The sequence below is a fragment of the Bos taurus genome, chromosome 1 (genome assembly GCF_002263795.3).
Source record: "Bos taurus isolate L1 Dominette 01449 registration number 42190680 breed Hereford chromosome 1, ARS-UCD2.0, whole genome shotgun sequence".
NCBI lineage: Eukaryota > Metazoa > Chordata > Mammalia > Artiodactyla > Bovidae > Bos > Bos taurus.
The window spans coordinates 158,317,331-158,341,899 of NC_037328.1; the positions used below are offsets into that span (position 1 = coordinate 158,317,331).

General features: G+C 42.4%; 1 protein-coding gene across 3 annotated transcripts in view; it reads right to left on the minus strand.

Moving 5' to 3' along the window:
* Positions 1 to 9,122: 9,122 nt before the first annotated feature.
* The window catches only part of KHDRBS1 (KH RNA binding domain containing, signal transduction associated 1), a 33,364-nt gene continuing 17,917 nt past the window's right edge, over positions 9,123 to 24,569 (minus strand). The window contains exons 5-11 of one of the 3 annotated variants that reach the window (XM_059885751.1): positions 24,213 to 24,346; positions 23,219 to 23,420; positions 22,662 to 22,729; positions 21,802 to 21,860; positions 19,361 to 19,553; positions 16,699 to 16,758; positions 9,123 to 9,432 (exon numbers count right to left, since the gene is read on the minus strand). In XM_059885751.1, the coding sequence (XP_059741734.1) occupies positions 19,456 to 19,553; positions 21,802 to 21,860; positions 22,662 to 22,729; positions 23,219 to 23,420; positions 24,213 to 24,346 (561 nt within the window). In that variant the 3' untranslated portion in view covers positions 9,123 to 9,432; positions 16,699 to 16,758; positions 19,361 to 19,455. Of the gene's footprint in view, positions 9,433 to 16,698; positions 16,759 to 17,270; positions 19,554 to 21,801; positions 21,861 to 22,661; positions 22,730 to 23,218; positions 23,421 to 24,212; positions 24,347 to 24,569 lie in introns of those variants that run through there. The other 2 variants (XM_059885750.1, NM_001046442.1) reach the window with 2 other exon arrangements.

The window sequence follows — 24,569 nt, forward strand, 5'->3', positions numbered from 1 at the left end:
CAGGGCCCTCAGTTACAAGCACCAAGCACTCCTGATGTGTTTAAGAAACAGCAAGGAGGCCAATGTGGCTTGAAATGGAATAGACATGAGAGTCAGACATGAGAAAGAATGGACCTGTGGCTTTTACTCTGAATGAGATGGGAGCTACTGGAGGGCTTGAACTTCCTTTTTTAAAGAATCACTCCAGCTGTCCTGTGAGAATAGACTATAGGGCAGAGGGGTGGAATCAGGGAGACCAGGATGCTATGGCAGTGATCGTAGCAAGAGATATTGATGGTTTGTACCAGACTGGGTAAAATGAGTCATGATTGGAGTCTGGACTTGAAGGTAAAGTCAACAGGGTTTATTGACAAATTTGGATAGGTGTGCAAAGAAACACAAATAGGTGTGCGAATGGAAGAAAGAGAAGATGATTGCCCCATGGTTTTTAGCCTAGGCAAATGGAAATATGGAGTTTCATATATATACATCTATTAAATTATAGAGCTATATTAATAAAAAAGAGGCCTTCCTTTCTGGGGAAAAAGAGGCTTAGGAAGGCAGAACAACCACATCACAAAGCAGGTCACAAAGTAGGGTAGAAACCAGGGCTGAAATTTCTTTCTCTAGCCAAAGAAATTCTGGTTAGAAGAGCTGGTTCTGACCTCTTTAGAGTACTGAATTTGAAGTGTATCTTGTTAGTTACTGAATCCCCAACATGTGGCAACCACCTGGTGTGTGATAGGTATTTATTTGGGATCAGTTCAGTTGAATTTAGATAGTGGCAAACCAACTCTTGAAAGGAAGCCAGTTGGTAAGGGAAGCTAAAGGATTTCGGGAATATTCCATAGACAATGACTGAAGCTGGGCCATTCCTGGGAACTCATTTTAACTCAGGTCAATAAACATTTCTGAGCATCTATTATATGTTGGCCAGAGGATACAGAGGTGCTGCTCATTAGTGGGAGAGACGCAGAGGAGAATCAATAAATTATGACCCAATGTGATAACAACAGCAGTATGTACCAAGTTCAGAGGTGGATGGAAGATGACTAATCTTTACAGGCGAGGTAATCAATGGAAGGCTTCATAAGAGATGACATTAGAGCTGGTTTCTGAGAATAGAAGTTTGGCTGTTACAGTCCTCAGGGTGGAAGCAATAGCTTGAGTCTGGTAATTGCCTTACTGGGGCTGGTGGCAGGGGAATGTCTTGCTGTGCATCTACTATGTGGAAGGTACTTGACTTTGTACATGGCAAATACTCAGGAAATGTTTGCTGAATTGATTTTTTTAAAACATTTAAAAATTTTATTTAGTTTTGTTTGCACTGGGTCTTCATTGCTGCTCATGGGCTTTCTCTAGTTGCCACGAGCAGGGATTACTTGTCTTTGGGGTGCACGGGCTTCTCATTGAAGTGGCTTCCATTGTTGTAGAGCACAGGCTCTAGGGCATGTAGGCTTAGTAGTTGTGGCTTATGGGCTCTAGAGCACCGGCTCAGAAGTTGTGGTGCACAGGCTTAGCTGCTCCGTGGCATGTGGTATCTTCCTGGATGAAGCAGAATTCTTATCTACTTTGCCACAAGGGAAATCCTGCTTAATTGATTTGAGGGTGTTCAATTAACCCAGGGTAAGGGGTGAAGGGCACTCAAATGGACCACTATGCATGTGACCCGTTTACCTGTGGCTCCTGCTCACCTTGTAAAGGTTGACTACTGATTTTACCTGCCCAGCATTCACTCCTCTTTCTTCTGATATGAACACTGATTTTCCCTTGGGAATCTACCCTTCCTCCCACTCTCTCTGTCCATGAAGTTTAGGGTGGCTGCCTTAGTTCCAGTGTGTGCAGATGCCCCGGGCCTGACAAATCAAAGCATTCCATCCCTGCCACGTCAGGCTACAGGGACTGGCTGGGGTGAGGGTGGAGGTGTGTTAGTGACCGAAGTTTGGCCAAATGAGATGCAATCCTAGGACTTTTGCCACAGCTATTGGGAAATAAAATTTCCCCCCTGTGAGATGGCTAAGGAAATAAAATATAAACTTGAAGTTCTTGGTGGTTATCTTGCCACTTTTCGGGGAGAACTTAGCTGACAATGAAAGAAACATAGAAAAGTTAGAGAGTCAGGAGTCATTTTCTTAACAGCATCATTTGATCCAGGTATATCTGAAGTCTTTATGGACTTTTCTGTTACAAAAAGCCAGTTTTGTATCTGACAATTGCTACTGAAAGAATCTAGAACAACATACACTTCCATCTCAGCATCTACTAGAAACATCTAGGGCCTTAATCCTTTTACATCTGCCTCCTACAGGCTCTGTGGAGAAAATAACCGTACGATGGCAGGATGTTCATTAGGTTTTTGTCCTCTAGATCTGTGCCCACACATCTCAGCTGTTTTGTGACCCCGAGGCCCTCGCTTCCCTCCTGTATGTCTTCATTTCCTGATTAACTTGCTCTCTATTGGCTCTCCCAGGAGTCTTGAATTTTTGAGGAAATGCCACTGGCTCTGCGCCAGCCATGTGTCATTGGACATCAGGAGTTCAGATCTCTTCCTTGGTTCTGTTATTCTGGGACCAAGGTTGGCAAGTCTGTCCTCAAGATCAGTAGTTTTCAGCCTGGATTATGCAGGCCTCTGGGGGTCCTGAAACCACAGGATAAAATACAATACTGCTTCCTGGAGTGTCAGTTTTATTCATAGCAATGTAAGGCAGTATTTTCAATATTATAGTTATCCAGAGCATCTTCTCTGAGCCAGACTTACATGGAATCAAATCCTGGCTCTACCACTTGTGAGCTGCGTGACCCTAAGAAATTACTTAACCTCTCTGTGCCTCAGTTTCCTCAGTACAAAGTGAGGATAGTATAACTCACAGATGTAGAGAACAAACTAGTGGTTACCAGTGGGGATAGGGAAGATGGGAGGGGCAAGATAAGGGCAGGGGATGAAGAGGTACAAACTGCTATGTATAAAAGAAATAAGCTATAAGGATGCACTGTATAGAACAGAGAATATAGCCAGTATTGATAACTCTGGGGGCACGCTGGGTCTTGGTTGCAGCGTGTGGACTTCTCTTGTTGTGGAGCATGAGCTCTGGAGTGTGTTGGCTCAGCAGTTGCAGCACAGGCTCAATGGGATCTTAGTTCCCTGACCAGGGATAGAATCCACATCCCCTGCATTGGAAGGCAGATTCTCAACCACTGGACCACCAGGGAAGTCTCTGCTTATAATAACTTTAAATGGAGTATAACAGAAAAATGTTGAATCACTATGCTGTACACTTGAATATATTATCACAAAGCAACTACATTTCAATTGAAAAAATATTAGTACCTATCTTAGGAGATTATGATGAAGATCAAGTTAGACACTGTAAAGTACTTAAAACATACCTGGTGTATAGTAAATGCTATTTAAGTATTACCTATTATTAAAACATGGATATATTATGAAGTAACAAGAAAACTAATGTGAATTTAAGATTGATGACTTTTGAAGAAATGTCACCTAAATTTCTGCCTCAGTTTCCTAGATTTGTCCTTTTTGACAGCAAGAATACTTAATACTTAATTTTTTTTTTTTACAAGAGAATCCAGATGTCTTCATGTTCTTTTAATTTCCTGGGTTATTCTGACTTCCACATATACGTTAATCTCCCCATCTAACCTTCCACATCTCAGAGACACTTACCCACTTGTTCTCAGACATTTGTTCTCTTCATGTCTTATATCTTACTAGAGACATAGCATGTGCAAGCTTGAGAAAATGTTGTATTTTGTTAGTTTTCCCAATATAGATGAATTTGGTATGTAACATACTGGAAGGATGGGGGGATGGCAACAGAGAAAACAGCATGAGCGAAGATCCAGAGGTAAGCGATAGGTTAAGTTCATACCACTTGAGGGTCTTGAATGCCACATGCTACATACAGTGGTGTTTAGATTTGATTTCACCTAAGTCTCCTTATTGCCAAATTCAGACTTAAATTGAAGAAAGTAGGGAAAACCACTAGACCATACACGTATGACCTAAATCAAATCCCTTATGATTATACAGTGGAAGTGAGAAATAGATTTAAGGGACTAGATCTGATAGATAGAGTGCCTGATGAACTATGGAATGAGGTTCGTGACATTGTACAGGAGACAGGGATCAAGACCATCCCCGTGGAAAAGAAATGCAAAAAAGTAAAATGGCTGTCTGGGGAGGCCTTACAAATAGCTGTGAAAAGAAGCGAAGCGAAAAGCAAAGGAGAAAAGGAAAGATATAAGCATCTGAATGCGGAGTTCCAAAGAATAGCAAGAAGAGATAAGAAAGCCTTCTTCAGTGATCAATGCAAAGAAATGGAGGAAAACAACAGAATGGGAAAGACTAGAGATCTCTTCAAGAAAATTAGAGATACCAAGGGAACATTTCATGCAAAGATGGGCACAATAAAGGACAGAAATGGTATGGACCTAACAGAAGCAGAAGATATTAAGAAGAGGTGGCAAGAATACACAGAACTGTATTAAAAAAGATCTTCACGACCCAGATAATCACGATGGTGTGATCACTGACCTAGAGCCAGACATCCTGGAATGTGAAGTCAAGTGGGCGTTGGAAAGCATCACTACAAACAAAGCTAGTGGAGGTGATGGAATTCCAGTTGAGCTATTCCAAATCCTGAAAGATGATGCTGTGAAAGTGCTGCACTCAATATGCCAGCAAATTTGGAAAACTCAGCAGTGGCCACAGGACTGGAAAAGGTCAGTTTTCATTTCAATCCCAAAGAAAGGCAATGCCAAAGAATGCTCAAACTACCACACAGTTGCACTCATCTCACATGCTAGTAAAGTAATGCTCAAAATTCTCCAAGCCAGGCTTCAGCAATATGTGAACCGTGAACTTCCTGATATTCAAGCTGGTTTAGAAAAGGCAAAGGAACCAGAGATCAAATTTCCAACATCCGCTGGATCATGGAAAAAGCGAGAGTTCCAAAAAAACATCTATTTCTGCTTTATTGACTATGCCAAAGCCTTTGACTGTGTGGATCACAATAAACTGTGGAAAATTCTGAAAGAGATGGGAATACCAGACCATCTGACCTGCCTTTGAGAAACCTATATGCAGGTCAGGAAGCAACAGTTAGAACTGGACATGGAACAACAGACTGGTTCCAAATAGGAAAAGGAGTATGTCAAGGCTGTATATTGTCACCCTGTTTATTTAACTTATATGCAGAGTACATCATGAGAAACGCTGGACTGGAAGAAACACAAGCTGGAATCAAGATTGCCCGGAGAAATATCAATAACCTCAGATATGCAGATAACACCACCCTTACAGCAGAAAGTGAAGAGAAACTAAAAAGCCTCTTGATGAAAGTGAAAGTGGAGAGTGAAAAAGTTGGCTTAAAGCTCAACATTCAGAAAACGAAGATCATGGCATCCGGTCCCATCACTTCATGGGAAATAGATGGGGAAACAGTGGAAACAGTGTCAGACTTTATTTTTTTGGGCTCCAAAATCACTGCAGATGGTGACTGCAGCCATGAAATTAAAAGACACTTACTCCTTGGAAGGAAAGTTATGACCAACCTAGATAGCATATTCAAAAGCAGAGACATTACTTTGCCAACAAAGGTTCATCTAGTCAAGGCTATGGTTTTTCCAGTGGTCATGTATGGATGTGAGAGTTGGACTGTGAAGAAGGCTGAGTGCCGAAGAATTGATGCTTTTGAACTGTGGTGTTGGAGAAGACTCGAGAGCCCCTTAGACTGCAAGGAGATCCAACCAGTCCATTCTGAAGGAGATCAGCCCTGGGATTTCTTTGGAAGGAATGATGCTAAAGCTGAAACTCCAGTACTTTGGCCACCTCACGCGAAGAGTTGACTCATTGGAAAAGACTCTGATGCTGGGAGGGATTGGGGGCAGGAGGAGAAGGGGATGACAGAGGATGAGATGGCTGGATGGTATCACTGACTCGATGGACGTGAGTCTGGGGGAACTCCGGGAGTTGGTGATGGACAGGGAGGCCTGGCGTGTTGCGATTCATGGGGTCACAAAGAGTCGGACACGACTGAGTGACTTAACTAAAGTCTGTTTCATCTGTAAAATTAGAGTAATTCCCACATCATTGTGAGGATTAATGACAGAGAACTAAACATATAGGAGGGTTGTCCTACATAGGAAATGGAATGGCTGTCACTAGGAGCTGGGGTCAAGGAGAACTTTAGGAAGAGCAAATCATCTTACCTTTCAGGGTGGCCTGCGATTTAGTCTGAGATCTTATTTTCACGCAATGCACATCTCAATCACCAGAGGGAGCTCAATACAAAGGAATCAGAGCTTCCAACCCCACACAAAAACTGGTGGGCAGGGCTGGGCAGGGGATGTGGAATTCTGGACCCAATCCAGAGCTTCTCTATGGTAGGGATAGGGCATGGAGCCAGGCACTCCTCTCTCTGGCTCTTTTGTTTCTTAGAGCCATCCCAAAGAGGATGGGGCATGCTGCTGAGAGTTACAGCTTTGCAACTCTTCTGATTTAGATCTTTAGGATGGGGTCCGAGGCGGGGCGGGCGGGGACTAGAAGAGTGAGGGCCAGATCCAGTTTCTGTATTTCAATCAAAAGAGGCTTTCTTTCATTAATTCTGTTCATAAGTACCAAGTTCCTTAGAATCTCTCATGCCAGTCCAGGTTGTCTAGCTAGGCCTGGGCACCTTAGAAAAGGAGCTGGGGATAAAGCATGAGGAATGAGGGGCATGGGGGAGAATGGGAGGCCGTGCCGTGTCTAACACTCAGCCTCTATCTAGAGTGGCATCCACATTGCCCCGGGACCCCAGCCTGTAGGTCTATCGCATAGGTCTGTGGGCCCTAGGCTTCTCCAATTGCAACTAACCAAATGTGTTTCTTAGGATTTTTACAAAACCTTATCTTCTCCACTTACTGGTGAAATGGACTTTTCTGTTGTTGAAATGAAGGCCCAGAGATATACAGCAATCCACCCAAGATCAAGCAGTGCTCAAGGGCAGAACTGGGCCTGGAAAACAGCAGGAGCCGCTCTCAGGGGCCTGGGAGAGGGAAGGCAGGCACAGTAACAGCCTTCAGAACTACTGCAGCGAGCGCTGGCTCTTGGCCAGGCCTGTACCCGCCCCTCCGAGGCCGCTCGCTCTCCAGCTAGGCCAGGCTGCGGAGCCCCGCCCCCACACTCCTACCCCAGTCCCCTGAGACTCCATCACCCTGGCAACAGCCAGAGAAAGGCCCAGCTAAAATATTTATGGCTCAAAACAGTCCAGAGGCTTCAGCTGGGGAGAGAGGGGGAAAAGCTGATGTCATTCCTTCTCTGCTCACAGGGGAGGTGACTGACATGCAGGGCAGCTGGGTGGGTAGGCCAAGCCCACTAGGTCAGGGCTCCCTGAGGAAAATCCCTAGGGCTGCAAGTGGTAATGGGAAAAGGGAGCATGTGACAGACATGACAGGTGACAGGAATGGGTAAGAAACACAAGCCAGGAAAGTGGGAGGAAGGACACTTGAGTGTGGAACAGTATTATGCATAGACCTGTGGGATGTATTTCACACACATTTCAGTTGCTTTTCAGGTCCCATTCAATGGATTGGGATTTTTATCCTACTTTTATGGAGTGAACAGACCCAGAAAAATAGAGTTAAGTGAGGAGCTGGGGTTTGAATCTAGATCTTGTCTGGCTTTGGCCCTGTAAATCCATGGTTTCTAAGTACATATCCTGTATCTGGGGTTGGAAGGTAGGCAGGGCCGCCTAGATTCTAGCATTGGCTTCTCAAGTAGTGACCCAGGCTCTGCACCTCCAATTTCCATGATGAAGATACCATCTGATTCCTGAACCCTTCTGCTCCAGATTTCTCCTCTGCCTACTGGACTGAGGCAGGTCCTCAAATGCTAGACGAAGAAGCTGGCCACAGATGAGGCCTAGGAGACCAAGAAATCAGGGAAAATGAAGCCGGAGCAGTCAACCCTGGATTGAAGGTCTTGGTGCAAACATAGATTGACAAACTCATCTCAGTTTGCCTGGGACTTTGCTGGTTTTAGGACTGAAAGTTCAACATCCCAGGAATCTTGTCTTGGGTAAACAAGGATGGTTTGTCACCCTAAATAAACCTCTCAAACACAATGTTTTACTGTTTCAAAGTACTTCTAGCTCTAAGAGTTACAAAAGGTCAAAAGCAGGGACTGTGAAGTCTGATAGCATGTTTTTTAACCTTAGGCAAGGTATTTATCCTCTTTGAGCCTGTTTCCTCATCCCTAAAAATGAGTATAGTGGATTGGAGGATTAAGTGAAGTAGCATTGTTTAAATGGGGTTCCCAGGAGGCACTAGTGGTAAAGAACCCACCTGTCAATGAAGACATGAGACGGGGGTTCGATCCCTGGGTTGGGAAGATCCCCTGGAGTAGGAAATGGCAACCCACTCCAGTATTCTTGCCTGGAGAATCCCACGGACAGAGGAGCCTGGTGGGCTCCAGTCCATAGGGTTGCAAAGAGTTGGACACGATTGAGCACCACCACCTTCTTCTGTTGGTGGACCGTGGGATGTTTCCACTTTAACCTCTCAAGATGCCCTCTGTAAAATCAGCCTACGGGCCTATGGCACTGGCACAGGAAACCAGAAGTGTAGCAAAGGCTGACTTTCCCATCCTTTAAGAGAAAACAAAAAAAAAAATAGCTAGCCCAATATAGCTGGAAGGAGAGTGGGAGTTAAGACAGGACACCTCCTTTGGCTCTCTCTCAAAGCTGATGAAAGCCACCAGAGTGGGATTCATCATCACTTGACTGAACCTTTATTGAGCTCCTCAGTGCCAGGTATTTGCTGGGGAAGGGATATAGTCCAGAGGTTAAGTGGGAAAAGCCCTACCCTATCCTTCAAGAGATTTTTGGACTTAACTAATCAACAGAGAAGAACAACAGGCTCTGAGGCTAAAGAACCTACCTTTTAAAGTACATGAACCTTCTTACATGGCTTTTCTCAGCCTGTTACAGAGGTAGTGACCAGCCACTCTCTAGACCTCTGCAAGTGCCCAAGGCTGGCACCAGCAACACACATGTGGCAGGATGGGAAACAGGAGGCGGTGGTAGGGGGCTCCAGCCAGTTCTGCTGGAGACTAAAGGGAAGCAGGCAAACTGGGAATGACACAATTGGAGTTGCCAGTTTATTCACATCTAGGAGGCCATGCTGAGGATACTGTTAGTCCCCTTCAATCTTTCAGGTCCTGAGCAGGTTTAACTGTTAGCATCACAATCCCCTGTTGCCCTAAGGACTCCATTCTGGGCCTAGAGACTCTTAGGGGACTCTAGCTGGCTTTCTGTGGGTAAATCAGACAGATCAAGAGGTAGGTGGGAACAGACTGTTGATCTCCTCTCCTGGGTTTCTCTGTGCTCAGCAAATGCCCTCAGGCCAGCCTTGACACAGTAGACAGCTCTCCTGGTTTCCGGAGTCCTCTGATTGCTGCAAAGACATAGGCAAAAAAATTATGAAGCATGAAGCTGCCATACTGGGGGGATTCCCAAGCTCCCATCTGACCACTCTGCCTCCCTTACAATCTCCCCACCCTACAGCACAACCCCAGTTTACTGCATCCTAGACAAGGTTTTAGGTACACAGATGGGTAGAAAAAGAAGTCCACAGTCTATGAGCTCTCTTTTTGCTGTCAGTCAGCAATGAAAATGGAGCCTCACACATCCCATCCTTGGCCATGCCTGAGCTGAATGATCTGGGACAGACGCAACTAGACCTTCGGGGCCATTAACTACACAAGCATTGGAACCTCTAGCCATATAAAGAAGAAAATAATTTCTACTCTCTCAGAGATGTGAAAAAGATAAAGATTGTAACAAAAAGTTTTAAATCCTTTGGAAGCGAACGGGCATCTTCTCATAGCTATTAGTAGTACCTCAATCCTAGGCTCAAGGGTCCACTTTTTCTGGTTCTTACCAGCCCCTGATACTCAGCGTTATCCACTGAGAATTGGATAGGCGAGACACCCTAAGCCTGGGGCACAGGCCAGGGCCCTAATCTCATGCCAAAGAATGTAACTGTGCTCCTCATCTTAAAAAAAAGAAATGGTACTACCATCCCCTACTTGTTCAAGCCAGTAACTTAGGGCCCTCTTCTCCCACACCTAATCAATCATCAAATTATGTTCATTCTCTCTCTTAAAAGTCCTTGAATCCATTCATTTTTTGACACTTTCACTGATGTCACCCTAGCGCAGGTCTTCCTCAATTCTTTCCTTGTAGGTCTCCATAACCCATTCTCCACTCAGGAGCAAATGAAGTTTAAAAAGGAGAAATCTAACTGTGCTTCTTACCTCAGACTTCTGAATTCAACAGTCTTCAGTGATGAGCACAGCATAAGGCCCAGATTTCTACCTCACCCTGAAGCTGCCTCAGCCCTACCCTCTGCCTAGAATGTGTTTCATGTCCTTTCCCTAGATCATCTCCCAAACTCTCTGTCTAGTTAACTCTGACTCTAGATGTCAGCTCAAACATTATTTCCTCAAGGAAAATCTCAGAGTTGGTTAGCCCCTATTTAAGTCCTCACAGTACCCATTCTTTTCTTTCATAGCACCTATCACAACATAGATGATTTATGCTATTTAAGAGATTAACACGTTTAGTGTCTGTGTCCCTGGATACACTACAAGCTTCACGAGGTCAGGGACTAGTTTTATGTTACTTACTTACCACTGACTCTCCAGTGTCTAGCACATAGTAGGTGTTCCAGTTTATAATAGTGAATGTGTTAAAAAAATAAGATTGAGAGGAGTCATTTATACTGATCTCTGAGAGAAGCTTATGAAGAATCGTTATCAGAACACCAGGTATTTCTCTTTTTCAAAGGCAGATGCAGAGTTTGCTTCCTATATTCCAACCCCAGAGAGGCTGAGATATTGGGAGCACTCATTTTGTACCTAAAGCGAGGCCATAAGTAGGAATCATGAAGGCTGAAGGAGCCCAAAGACAGCAAGAAGAATTAGCTCTGTATCTCCATCTTCTGGCTCAAATGCTTTACGTACCTGCTGAGGAGACTGGCTACCCTGAGGTGGTCCAATGTGGGCTCCAGAGCTAATGCAGGCATCTTAATGTAGTATTAAGAGCATAAACAGTACCCAAATTTCCAGCAACGTGTTCTACTTTGGTGATTAATCTGGGCTGACAGCCTCGCTGGACTCTGTCTGGAAACACCTCAAGTGGGCTGTCTTTCTTCAGGAGTCCCCACAACCTCTCCCAATTTGACTGGGAAATGACAAGGCCTCTTTGAAGCAAAAAGCTCCCTGGTCTAGGTGGGGAAAAAGCACTGTGATAGCTTGTGTGCCTGTACGAAAATTCCAACCTGCTCATTCCTTCCTGAGATGTAGCTAAAGACAACCAGCACAGCTTAGGTTGGGGGTGAGAAGTGCACCTACTGCTGAGAAGCTGCTGGATTTGTAGTCAAGGAATGTCAAGGAGCTAACCTCCAGCAGCATGGTTATGAAATTCAAATCTCTTCCAGATACAAAGTTCCTTCCTTTTAAAAAGAGAGCTACAGTTGGCAGAACACTGGAAAAGAACACATCCTCAGCCCCAGAGCCATAGCAGGCTACTGAGAAGACATATAGCCGGAGGGGTAGAAAATTGATTTTAGAGGTCAGTGAATATATCTGCTCCTCATTACCAAACAAATGGGTTTGGTCTACTGCTTGAATGCAGCCTCACTGGGAGCCATCAGGCCACAACAGGACTAGGGTGCAGTGCCCACCATAGGTCTTTGCTCCCAAGGGGCCTACAAGGGTAAAGACAGGGAACAAAAGGATGCGAGTAAGGCAGTGCACTGGCTTCCTCCCAACGGCTGCAGCCTCACACAGCTGTATGCAGCCTGTCTGCTCAAGGCTATTAAATACTCATTGGATGCCTGTTAGCTTTAAACATGCAATAACAATCCAAAGAGCAAGAGGTACATGAGGGTCCAGAGAGAAAAAGGGAGGGCAAAGAAGGATCTAATTTTTTTAATTTTAGGAATCCGGAAATCAAGCTAGGGGTACCACCCATCTCGTGTATCAAAGCTAGGAACCACTTCCAGTGTAAGCGAATCTTTTGGTGGCCACTGTAGATACAGAGGAAAGACCAGGAACAGAGAGACTTGGGTCTGAACTCCAGCTCATGGGCCCTGTGGTCATCCTAACAAGTGCATGTCAGTTTCCCAGGAAAACTCACTTCACAGGTTGTAAGAATTGCCCTAGATGCTGCAGTATGATACTCCCTGGACAGTTAGCTCAGAAATGGTGGCAGAGACTTCATTCATTCAAGACTTGAAAGTGGTTAAGCAAAGCCTTGCTTAGTAATTCCTTAAGAGTGTGGTTTTCATCAGTGGAGACTCACAGAGTTTTGGTCTCTAATTCACAGGGTGGGTGAAAAGGACAGTACATAGCATGATGCCCTCAACGTATGGTGAAGGCCTAACATCCCCGCCTCAAACAGCCCTAACATCTGAGAGGAGAGATGGCTGTTCTTTCTGAAAAAGGCTTTTAGGTAAGAGGGAGCAGAAGCCAGGCATGAGGAGGGGAGAATACTTCCTTTGCTCTCCCACAAAGGAGTGATGCATATATGGAAGGTATTTACCGTCTGTTTCCTTTACTTCCCCAGCTCACCAGCGTGAGGGCAAACACAAGTGTGCTCAAGTCACTTTCCTGGTTAAGGCCTTAAAATACCTCCCTAAACTTCAGGACAATGTCCAAATTCCTTGACTAAAATTTAGCTTTTCAAAATCAGCACTAACCTACTCTCCCAGCCTCTGTTTATATAGGTGCTTAGCACATGTCCTGTTGAATGTTTTATACACATTAACTCACCCAACCTTCACAACAATGTAAAGTAAGTATTAAAATTTAAATATATAATTGTAAAATAAATATTATCCTCCCATTTTACAGATGATGAAACCGAGACTTGGGACGTCCCTGGTGGTCCACTGACTATGTCTCTGTGCTCCCAATGCAGATAGCCTGGGTTCGATCCCTAGTCAGGGAACTAGATCTTGCATGCTGCCAACTAAAGATCTGTATACCGCAACACAGATCGAAGAGCCCGCATGCTGCAACCAAGACCCAGCACAGTCAAATAAATAAATATTAAAAATGAAACAAAAACTGAGTCTTGGAGAGGATAACCCACCAAAGGTTCCAAAGCTAGTTACCATTACGTAAAAATGTGTGTTAAACTGTGTAAAAATGGGATAAAATAGTTACTTCACAGGTGGAGAAGATAGCGAATGGCATATAGTAAAGAATGTTAGAATTGACAAAAATGCAATTGTAGCTAAGTGACCTTTTTTCTCCGATTTTATCATTTCTGAAATCAGGACTCATTTTAACACTCATGAAAACAAACCACTTTGTCAGTTTAACTGACAGTATTTTTTCTTTCTGTGCACTATTTCATGATGCATCTCATAACACATGCCCTCAGTGTCAATGAAATATGGTGTTTATCTTAAAGCAGCAGCATGCTTTTGGCATAGAGAATGGGTTTTGGTGTACAAAATGCTAATGGGCACCTCCTCCATGACTTGTTATGCAACTGTGGTAAATTACTTCACCTCCCCTAGTAACAGCTGCCTCATTTACAAAAACATACAGTAGATAGTCAAATTAACTTTTTTTCTCTCTTAGCTTGGCAAAGCTGCCTATTTCCTCTATGTCACTTTCTCTAAAAAAAAGGCGGGGGGGGGGGGCAATGGAGCTATCCGTGGTGATGCAGCAGATAAGAATCCGCCTGCCAATGCAGGGAACATGGGCTCGATCCCTGGTCAAGGAAGATCCCACACGCCACAGGGCAACTAAGCCCGTACACCACAACGACTGAGCCTGTGCTCCAGAGCCCGTGAACCGCAACTACTGAGCCCACACACAACCACCAAAGCTTGTGTGCTAAAGCCTGTGCTCCACAACCAGAGAAGTCACTGCAAGGAGAAGCCCATGCACTGCAACTAGAGTAGCCCCCGCTCGCTGCAACTAGAGAAAGCCCATGTGCAGCAACAAAAGACCCAGCTTAGCCATAAATAAATAAATGATTTTTAAAAATGGGGTCAAGGTCAATAATGGGAATAAACAAGTAATAAAATAAGTTAAAATGTATATTAAAGTTAATAGTAACTCTGCTGGCAAACAGTCGCCTGTACAGACTCATGCAAAGCACGAGAACATATCAAGAGGGAGTCCGCGTGCTGCCTCATGTATTCTAACTCAAATGATCTTTGGGTGACATACAGCTTCAGGGTTTGAGGTCAGGAAGGGATTACTTAAGGTTCAAACAACTGAGCAAAATACCCACCAGCACCACCCTTATCCTCCTAGTTCACTTGGTTCAGGAGCATTCTGTACATGCAGGCAAGAAGCCTTACAGGCCCTAACTCTCAGGTTGCTGTTCCTGAAATAAAACACGGTCCGAGTCTGTTTCACTCTTGGTGGCCAGAAAGCCCTAGTGGTTGCTAACCCATCTCCACCTACATTTTTAGTCTGAGACAGGAGGTGGCAAGTGGTGGGAGAGAGAGCAAGATGGACAAACCCTAAGGCTATTTGAATGCTGCCATATCCCTAGATAAGGAAGGGTGAGAGAGTTTCTTTAGCAGCAAGTGTCACTGATGAGTACCCTGGAAACCCTGGAAGGAGATGGGGAGAGGAGCAAAGGAGGTTGATGGTGGGGGAAGGGCATGTAGGGGCTCAACCTCTGAGCCTCTGGAGAAGTACATACAGCCAGGCATGGTAGCTACAACAGCCTCGTTTCCACGTTAGCAGCCTGCAGTGTTACAGGCATGACTTGGAGTCATCCATACCTGAGATCAAATGCCAGACCCACCAGTGACGAGCTCTTAATGATGCCAAAATAGTCTAATCAGCTATTGAGTAGCTGCTGTATGCCCCAAATTGTATTAATCAGTTTAAGTAATACCAACTTCAAAGGGGATAGATTTATACCTCTATGGTCAACTGATTTTCAACAAGGATGCCACGGTCTTTAAAGGGGAAGGAAAAGTCTTTTCAATAAATAGTACTGAGACAACTGGATATCCACATGCAAAAGAAAATGAAATTCCCCCTTCATATACAAAAATTAAAGCAAAATAGATCAAAGATCTAAATGTCAGAATTAAAACTATAACACTCTTGGAAGGAAAAAGATATAAATCTTTAGGTCCTTTAAAGAGACAATGGCTTCTTACCTATGACAACAAAAAGCATAAGCAGCAAAAGAAAACAACAGACAAACTGAACTTCATCAAATGAAAAACTGTTGCATGTTTCAAAGAAAATAAAAAGACAGTTCATAGAATGGGAGAAAATACTTGCAAATCATATATCTGATAAGGGTCCAGCATCAAAATATATAAAGAAATTACAATTCAATAATAAAAAGACAAATAGTCCAATTTAAAAATTGACAAAAGAGTTAAACATTTCTCTAAAGATGATAAGACAAATGGTGGTAAGTACATGAAAAGATGCTCAACACTGGTCATTAGAGAAATGCAAATCAAAACCACAATGAGATACCAATTCACATCACATAGTATAGGATAGCTATAATAAACAAAAAAAATAGTAAGCGTTGGTAAGGATGTGGAGAAATTAGAAACCTCATTGCTGGTAGGAATGGTTTAGTTTCTGTGTAAAAAATTTGGCAGACCTTTGAAATTAAACACAGAGTTACCACATGACCTACCAATTCCTCTCCTAAGATATATATCCCCCAAATTAAAAACATGTCCAAAAACCCCACAAAAAACATATGTCCACACAAACTCTGTACATGAATGTTCACAGCATTATTCATATTGGCCAAAGCAGTAAATAAAATGTAGTACATGCAAATAATAAAAGTGTTTGACAAAAAAGGGGAAGTATTGACAACATGATGCAACATGGATATGGCTTGAAAACATTCTCAAGTGGAAGAAGCCAGTCATAAAAGATTATATATTGTATAATTCCACTTTATGAAGTGTCCAGAATAAGCAAGTTGATAGAGACAGAAAGTAATTAATGGCTGCTTAGACCTAGAAAGGATAAGAGGACTGTGGGAAATGGCTTAAAGGACATGGTATTTCTTTTTGAGGTGATAAAAACTTTCTAAAATTGATTGTGGTGATGACTGTAGAACTTTGTATATAATGAAAACCACTGAACTGTACACTGAGCAAGTGAATAGTATGGTATATGAATTATATCTCAATAATCCTAACATGTCTTTTAATTTGTATTAATAGGAGCTAACCTATCTGCAGAAGCTGCAAACTGGCAAGTGATGGCAGCATTTGGGTTGCACAGATGTTTTACAAGGTTGACACAGATCTAAGCAGACGGTAAACAACTGGCAGTATATAAAATCCAAATTTCTAGCTTTTCTTGAAAATCAGATCTAACAAGTCTAACAAGTAACTTTTAAAGCTGGGAAAGAAACATAAATGATCTTCAAATACATGATAGGATATTCCTGCAGTGGTCTAAAGCAGAATCAGTTTAAGTCACTAGAACGACTCATTCAAAATGAAAGAAAACTTCTAATATGTGGAGCTATCTTAAATGAAATAAGTAGCTTTGGGAAGTAATATGTTTCCTATCACTGTATATATATTAGGTACTGAAATGTACTATAATATGCATAAACCACCTGGCACAACCATTTTACAGTTAGGATAAAAGTCCAATATCCTTAACAGAAAACCACCTTAACATACCTGACAAGGGTCTTCACTACCCATTCTATTCCGGGAAATGCCTCAGGACTTTTCAACCACCTGAAAATGGAGAAGTAAGAGATCAGTATTTTGAAGAGGAAGTTTTAAAGACATACAAAATAAAAGATAGAGATCCTGCATGCAGTTTACACATTACAGGAGAGAAACATGCAACTTTAAAGAAATTTTAAGTAACATTTCATTGTGAATATCAATACGGGGACCTAATAGGGGATAATCCTTGTACATTTTAAAATAGCTGAGCAGAAAGCTTTACTTTGGGGAGCAGCAGATCTAAACTACAGTCATTGAAATTTTACAATGTGTCATTTAAGATGTCAGACTTTGTGCCCAGGTTACATTACAGTTCACTTGTGATGGGCAGGATTATTAAGAGTTATGGCTAATTTATGCGGCAGCATATGGTTCTTCTTTTTACAGCTATTTTTATTAAACAAGTTTTGCAAAGTTTTAACATTAAAATTAACAGCTAAAGAATTGTTTATGCAAGTTGCTGTCACAGTTTATGTAAAAGAGAAATATGTGCTATTAAAATCAGACATTTAGGTTACCTTTGGTTTTTTGCGATGCATGTTAGCTTTACACATCCTGATTCTCTTGCGATAATTTTCCTTTAAAAAGGGGGGTATAGAGTGATCTCTTTTCATCAAAACAAGACATAATGCCCTGAAAGCTGACTTCAAACCACGGTTGAAAATTCAGTTATTTACACTTTATCACAATCTACAAATACATTTTTTTTGTTGGTGTGTTTTAAAAAGAAAAAAAAATGTCCATCATGCACTGCTGCAGGCAGCTTGGCACTTCATACAAGAGGATTTTTCACCCCCGAGCAGTTTAGAGTGCTCCCTTAGGGAAGGCATGAGAATCCTAATAATTAATGTGGAGGAGTAGAAACAGGGTCAACCAATTCCATCACTTCCTCTCTTGGTCTCAGAAGGTACAGAGCCAGGCTTCACACCAGATCCTGCCCCAGCCCAGTTCTTTGATTAACAGCATTTCTGGGATTGGAAGGGAAAACCCTTAAGGGCACCCAGGGTTTGCTGAATTGTCATCATCTACAGACAAGTGCTATCCCTTTCCAAGCTCACAGAGATGATTTGGTGTCACACTTAGGGCCACCTAGGGGCTCTACAAAAGGTGCAAACTAGAGTGACTGGAACTTTAAATACTGAGGCCTAGGTATGGAAACCAATCCAAGTTTTAGCTTAGTTTGATTCTTCTCTCCAGAAATCAGAGCTTGTGATAAGGACTGGATAAAACTTCTTTTAACAACTTCCAGGGGGTGAAAAAGCTTTGGTTATTTTTAAACTAAAACTTAACAACTCATAAACTTTTTTTTTTTGGTAAACTTAAAATAAAATCCCCCCCAACCACTTTTAAGAATGTCTCCAACTTTTAACAAGCCCATTAACTTTAGAGTTAATTTAAGTTTATTTGAAAGAGAAAACTATTTTATTGTCCACCCAAAAAAATGACAATTCATCACATTTACTTTGATTAAAAAAGGACTAAACTTTATTGACAAACTGCTGCAGACATTTTGACATAAGTTTAAGCTACCTATTTAGGCAGACTTACACATGTAGCATTTAATCTTCCAAGAACAAAATGGGAGGACGGTACAAATCCAATTAGGACTTTAACTTATGTACAAAGTGGATTTTGATTCCTTTTTCATTCAGCTGCAGTGTCCCTTTTTATATCATGCTAGTGTTGAGACATACTTGACTAACTTCCTTGGGAACAGCTCAATATTGATAACCGTCAACTTAAGGATATCATCAGCTTTTGGCCCCAGTGTCCAAGTGAGTTTTTCATGGAGTGTAGATCTCAGATGGACAAAATACTTTGTCTTTTGAAATACTGAAATGTTAATTATTAGAACTATTACTGAAAGGTTGTTCATGATTAAAAAGCTCTCCATCAAATTCAAGTGGCCAGCCCCTCTCCCCAAATCAACCTCTTTAGAAACTTACTTCCCGCTAAGTATCTCTCAACACTGTATGTCTGGGGCTAGATTTCAAAACCCACGTAATGAAAAATTCAGTTTTACGAACCTAATTTTGTTTTGTTTTTAAATCAATTAACGTTAAAAATTGCATCAACTATTTAATTCATTAGGATCTTTCATATTAAAATTTAACCTTAAGATTCAACCGCCATGTGTTTTTTTATATAAAGGAAACATTTTTAGAGACATCTGAGCTCACTTTTACATGGTGGCACCTACTGCCGTTAACATTTGTGATTTTAAATCTTAAACAGCCCTGAATTTTGAAATGTAGCCTAGTTTGGGATTCTGCAACTACAACTTTACGGGATGCCTCAAATCAAAACTAAGAGAAAGTTAACAAGCCTTAACTTCAGAACCTTTAAGCAAGCAATGTCACTTTTGAAACTAACAGGTTTGTGTTTTTTTTTTTTACTCAACTTCTTTTTTATTATAAAAGGTACATTTCTGTTTATATTTAAACAACAAAGAAAAAAGCATCTACACACTTAAAAAATTAATTCGATATTCCTAAATCTATTTTAACTCATTTTAAAATACTACATACAGAAGCCAGAATGCAGAGTTAAGAATGGAGTAAGGTGGGGAGAAGAAGGGGACCACGAAGAAAAACACTTAGACAATTACTTGTCTGTTGTGGGTAAAGCAACAGGAATCCTGGGAGATACAAGAAATCAGTAACAACTTTGCTCATAACTGATATTTTCCCCTCATGTTTGTTTTTAATAACGTCCATATGGGTGCTCTCTGTATGCTCCTTTCACCGGCCTAGCTGGAGGGGCCTTCAGCGACGGCCTGGTCCCATTCCAGTCATCCTGGCCTGTGGGGAAAAGCAAGAACAGTTTATAAACCATGTGCCAATGGCATTTTGGAATGGGCAGGTGTAGGTCACCTGGTAAAGATCACCAAACATGCTGCTTTGCTTCCAATGTCTTGCCACCTCCTCTGTGGTTTACTTTTTTACTCTGCTTGGCCCTCCCTGCCAAGCAGCTCAGGCAACTTCCCAGGTATAGGGCAGTTCTGAGTGGATGGCCAGAAGGAACAGTTCAGAAAGGACTTGCGGTGATGTCCAGGAAAGAAGCTGTCCATAGGCAACACGCATGATCTATATTCCAGCCCCCAAACCTGGATAAACCCAACACCTTGCTTCGGACAGTGAGGAATCAATCTCACTGGGGCTGCAATGCTCTTTCCTATTTCCAAAGCAGTTCAGGAGAGAGCCTCTAGTAAGGTGACAACTTCTGGAAGTCTTTCAGATTGAAAGCAACAGAGGCAGCTCCCTCTCCATGCAACAGCCAGTCAGATTTGCCTGTGGAGAAGTATCCTCTGGCTCCCTGGGAAGAGCAAGCAAGGATCACATTTCAAGAACCCTCCACCAGCAGAGCTGGCCCACTGCTCTGGCCGTGGGAAATACAATCAAATGTATCTATAGCACTCATTAGGAGAATTTATTATCTCATTTTTGTGCCAATAGTCCAGAGACGCTAAACAACATGACATGACTGCTATCCTCAAATGGTTTTCCTTTGTGACGGGGAAAAGCCTATAGCAAAAACAATCATGTACTTTTAGAGTTGATCTCTCATGAACATGAGTCGTTTATAAGTTTATTCTTTCCGCTCACCCCCAGACTTTACCCAGGCCTGCTATTTCTCTAGCTGCTTGCATTCACAAACATCTACTTCCATCATTCTAGGTCTAAAACCCCTACATGGATGTAAAGTTGCTATCTAAGCCTGTTTATACCTCTAGTACAACAGACATGTCCATCACTTTCTAAGTGACTTCTTACTGTACCAATCAGATAGTATATTTTTCTAGCTCTGTTTATAAAGGCAGAAATCAGAACAGATTAACCATGGCAGCATCATACCAGAAGCACAAGGAGCAGCCTGCCTGTTGCAGTGCAGTCTTTTTTCTAGCAAAACAGAAAGGTAATTTAGTGAACACTTACAGAGGTCCCATTTTACTGCTCACCGATGATGGGAAACACCCTGGGGCAATCATATCACCCTTCTAAACAGTGGCATATGAGCAGACCAATGCAGTGTTACAGATGGCAACTGTCCAGGACCATTTAGCTAGAGCTGGTAAAACTGTTCCCCTGGACAACTGACTGGCTGCTAAATACTATGCTGAGGAGGTGAGGAGTCTGTCTGTGGGAGCTCTAAGAAGCTCTTTCCTCTTTCAGTTAGGTGTAAGGGAGATTGTCAACTACTATCTTAAATTGTCAACTGCTGAGTCCCTTGCCAAGGTCTCTGGACTTCCCACAGGTATGCCAGAAACATCTCGTATTTAAAAGGCTGCTCTCTCTACATCTACTGCCACATGGCACTCCCTCTGGGGCCCATTATCACAGGTCCATAACTGGCTCTTGAGGATACCTCCTGAGCAATGTGTTTTCAACCAGGCCTCAGGAAAGGCAGTTTGGTCCTGCTGCCATTCCAGCATCTACAGCTCTCTTGGGATTAAGGACTAAGTTGAGATGTCTCCAAGACAGTAAGGAAGCTGAACTGTCTTGAACTGGCTCCAGTCCCCAGTTTCTAATCTAACAGGCACCTTTCTTGCCCTCAAACTGCTCTTGTCATTGGGTCTCTTTCAGCTAGCATTTCCTCTACACTGAGATTCTTTACAATGAGATCCAAAATTGTTTTTAAAAATGAGATGGGTCAGAAAAGTTGGATATGATTCCATTCTTATTATCCATCAGTGTGGCCTAGGTATCTTGCAGCAAAGGCTCAGCAACATAACCTAGGTCTAGCCATCTCCCAGCGTCAGCCGAAAAGCCTGCTGCTCCAACCAGCCAACCTGGACCTTAGCCCGAGTTTAGGACATCCGCTTAGCCACCCAAGAGTACACCTAACTCATTTCAATAGTCTTTCTTTCTACTACACACCACCCGATTTAAATAAGAGCAGGATTTCTAGTGTCACATCTATCAACATGTTGATCTTTTTATGAGGTTTCTCCTTAGGTACATGACTGCCTGACCCCCAATAATCCCGTCACCAGCATTCTTCTGGGCACTTACTTGCACATTTTGTCCCACCACAGAAATAAAGACATACCATATGCTTCATAAGAATCTTGAACCTCCCCATGTCCATAGTCATAATATTCTGAGTCCCTGAAAGTCAAAGATAGAGTATTAGAGCTATACAGCAACCATGTTCAGTTTTACCTTTCTCCCAAATGCTTCCATATTTTAGTCATTTTACTGAGGGTGCAAAACAAACAAAAGAAAGTTCATTCTACCCTCATCTCCAAACTGTAAAATATTTCCAAAACATGTATATACTAGATACTCATTTAAAAATTATGACAACTACAGCAAAGAAAAATGAATAGCATACAATTTAAAGTGAAAAAGCTCAACCCAAAAGCTCAGTGTAAACACACACATTCATAAACACACACATTCACAGGGCTCACTGGAAGAGAATAAGCAAATATGAAAAGAACTGTCTTGTCCCCACTGCAGAATTATGAGAGGCCTTTCCCAACACAGTTAACATACATATATATACACATACACAAAAACATGTTTTTTAAAAAAAGACCAGAAGAGAACCTGAGTTAAGTAATGGGAATCTAGTACCCTTTTAAACTTCTATGCAACTTTAATGTAGTTGTGACAGTTTAAAGTAACAAATCAAAACAATTTTAAGGCATTTTCCCTTTGTTCCCATATAGTCACAGCTAAGGAATTTTTCATATGCCAACCCCAGATTCTACATTATAATTTAAAATACACAGTTTTCCAAATCTGCAGATCCAAGTGTGTGCCTTACAGATGTCAAAAGCAGAGGCAACACCCTGAAAAGGTGAGCCATCTGCTCCTTAGATTTGTGCTGCCTAAATCTCTTAGTTCCTCCAACTCCCTCTATATCCCAAGGACACGAAACAGCACTCCCACTGCCTGACTCACCCTTGGCTCTGGCTGTAATAGCCTTCGTAGCCTTCATAACTCTGTTCTGCATATGTATCATCATATCCCTACAAACAAAATGAAATAGAAAAAGTCAGAATCACACAAAGTAGGTAAGGTAATATGGAGGGCTTATGAATGAACAGAACATGGAATTTCCCTCCAAAGTATTAACATCTGTTGTGGAATAGTCAAGAAAGAAACATTTAGAAAACGATCAATCAAATTAAAAAAACCCTTTCAGCTTGGGCAGGAAATAACGTTCAAGTTGAAGTTTATCAGCATTATCAGCAGTAGTAGGGGGAGTCTCCTTAGTAAAACACTAAATATCAAGGCACAGCTTATTTCCTGTTTCATCTACATTTGTATACAGTAAATTATACTTAAAATGGAAAAATCTTCTCTCATAGTTTAACAATCACTGCAACAGAAGAGGGCAGATTCTAAACCTTATAGGCAGTTCCTGCTACCTACATCAAGGGCCAATGCCCTGTCACTCAACTTCCTTTGACAATCTGTTAGCTATTAAGAAATGGCACATGGTCCAAACGTCTTACATATTCTTCATATGTTTCTGGTGCAGGCGGTGGAGGCAAAGGTATTCTCTGGATGCCTGCTGTCCGTGCTCTTGGTGCTGGAGCACCCCTCACAGTAGGTGGGGGTGGCACTCCTCGAGTCACAGTGGCACCTCTGGTAATGGCTCCTCTCACTGGTGTACCACGCACTAAAGCCCCCCGAGGTGGCCCAACGCCACGGCCCCTGCAGAAAAGAGTTTATTTTAAATGGATATTTTTAATAAATAGGCTACTTTCATGTTCAGATTTGTCTTAAAATTCTGGAGCCAGGTAGATTTTATGATGCCTTAAGTTGACTATTATCAAAAACAGAGGAATGGGGACTTCCCTGGGGGTCCAGTGGTTACGGCTGTGTTCTCACTGCTGTGGCCAGGGTTCAATTCCTGGTCCTCGAGTTAAGATCCCACAAGTTGTGCAGCACAGCCAAAACAAAACAAAACAAAAACACAGAGGGATGTGTAGGTAGGTAAAGGACCCATTCTGGAAGGTTCCCTAGGCCCATGGTGGACCTGTTAATATATTATTAGTGGAGAGTCTGTCTTGAGAGTCTGAATAGTCCATAAAGGTCAGTCAGCAAAAGTAAAATTCTAAAGTCAGAGACCATTTAAAAATGCTGAAAACTGTTCAAAATTAAAAAAAACAACAACAACAACAAAAAAAACAGCTTCAGCAGGACTGCTGCACCTGCTTACGGCCAAAGTAACCAAGATCTAAAATTCCACTCTTTTTTTTTTTGCTGTGCCGCATGACTTGCAGGATCTCAGTTTCCCTGACTAGGGATTGAACCTGGGTCACGGCAGTGAACGTGTCAAATTCTAACCACTAGACCACCAGGGAACACTCTAGAACTCCACTCTTGATGCAACATACACATCCGGAGACCCCTTCTAAGCTGGAGATAAGGGCAGCAGGAAGATAGAAATGGTACTAGCAGTCAGATTTACATCCCATTTCTAGCTGTCTCTATTATTTTTACCTGGGAACAGGTGGAGGAGGCGGTGCGGCTCCCCGGCCTCGCACTGGCACCCCACGTCCACGGGAGGGCTCTGGTACTCCATTCAAGTAGGAAAGCTCTAAAAATTGTTCCTGGCAGATATCATCCATCATATCCTGTGGATAAAAGATAATGAGAAGGAGTATTGTGCAACATCTCTACCTTCTGCTGAGAAGTCATCTAGCCCACATGAGCCTTGGATGCGAAGAACAACTTTGAAAGCCCAGATGAAATCTCAGATTATTCTCTGAAGTCAAATGGCACGCTACCTGTCACCTCTTTGAGGAAAATCTTGATGGTAGGCCCCTCATTGTTCAGATGAAGTTCTTCATGATGTGG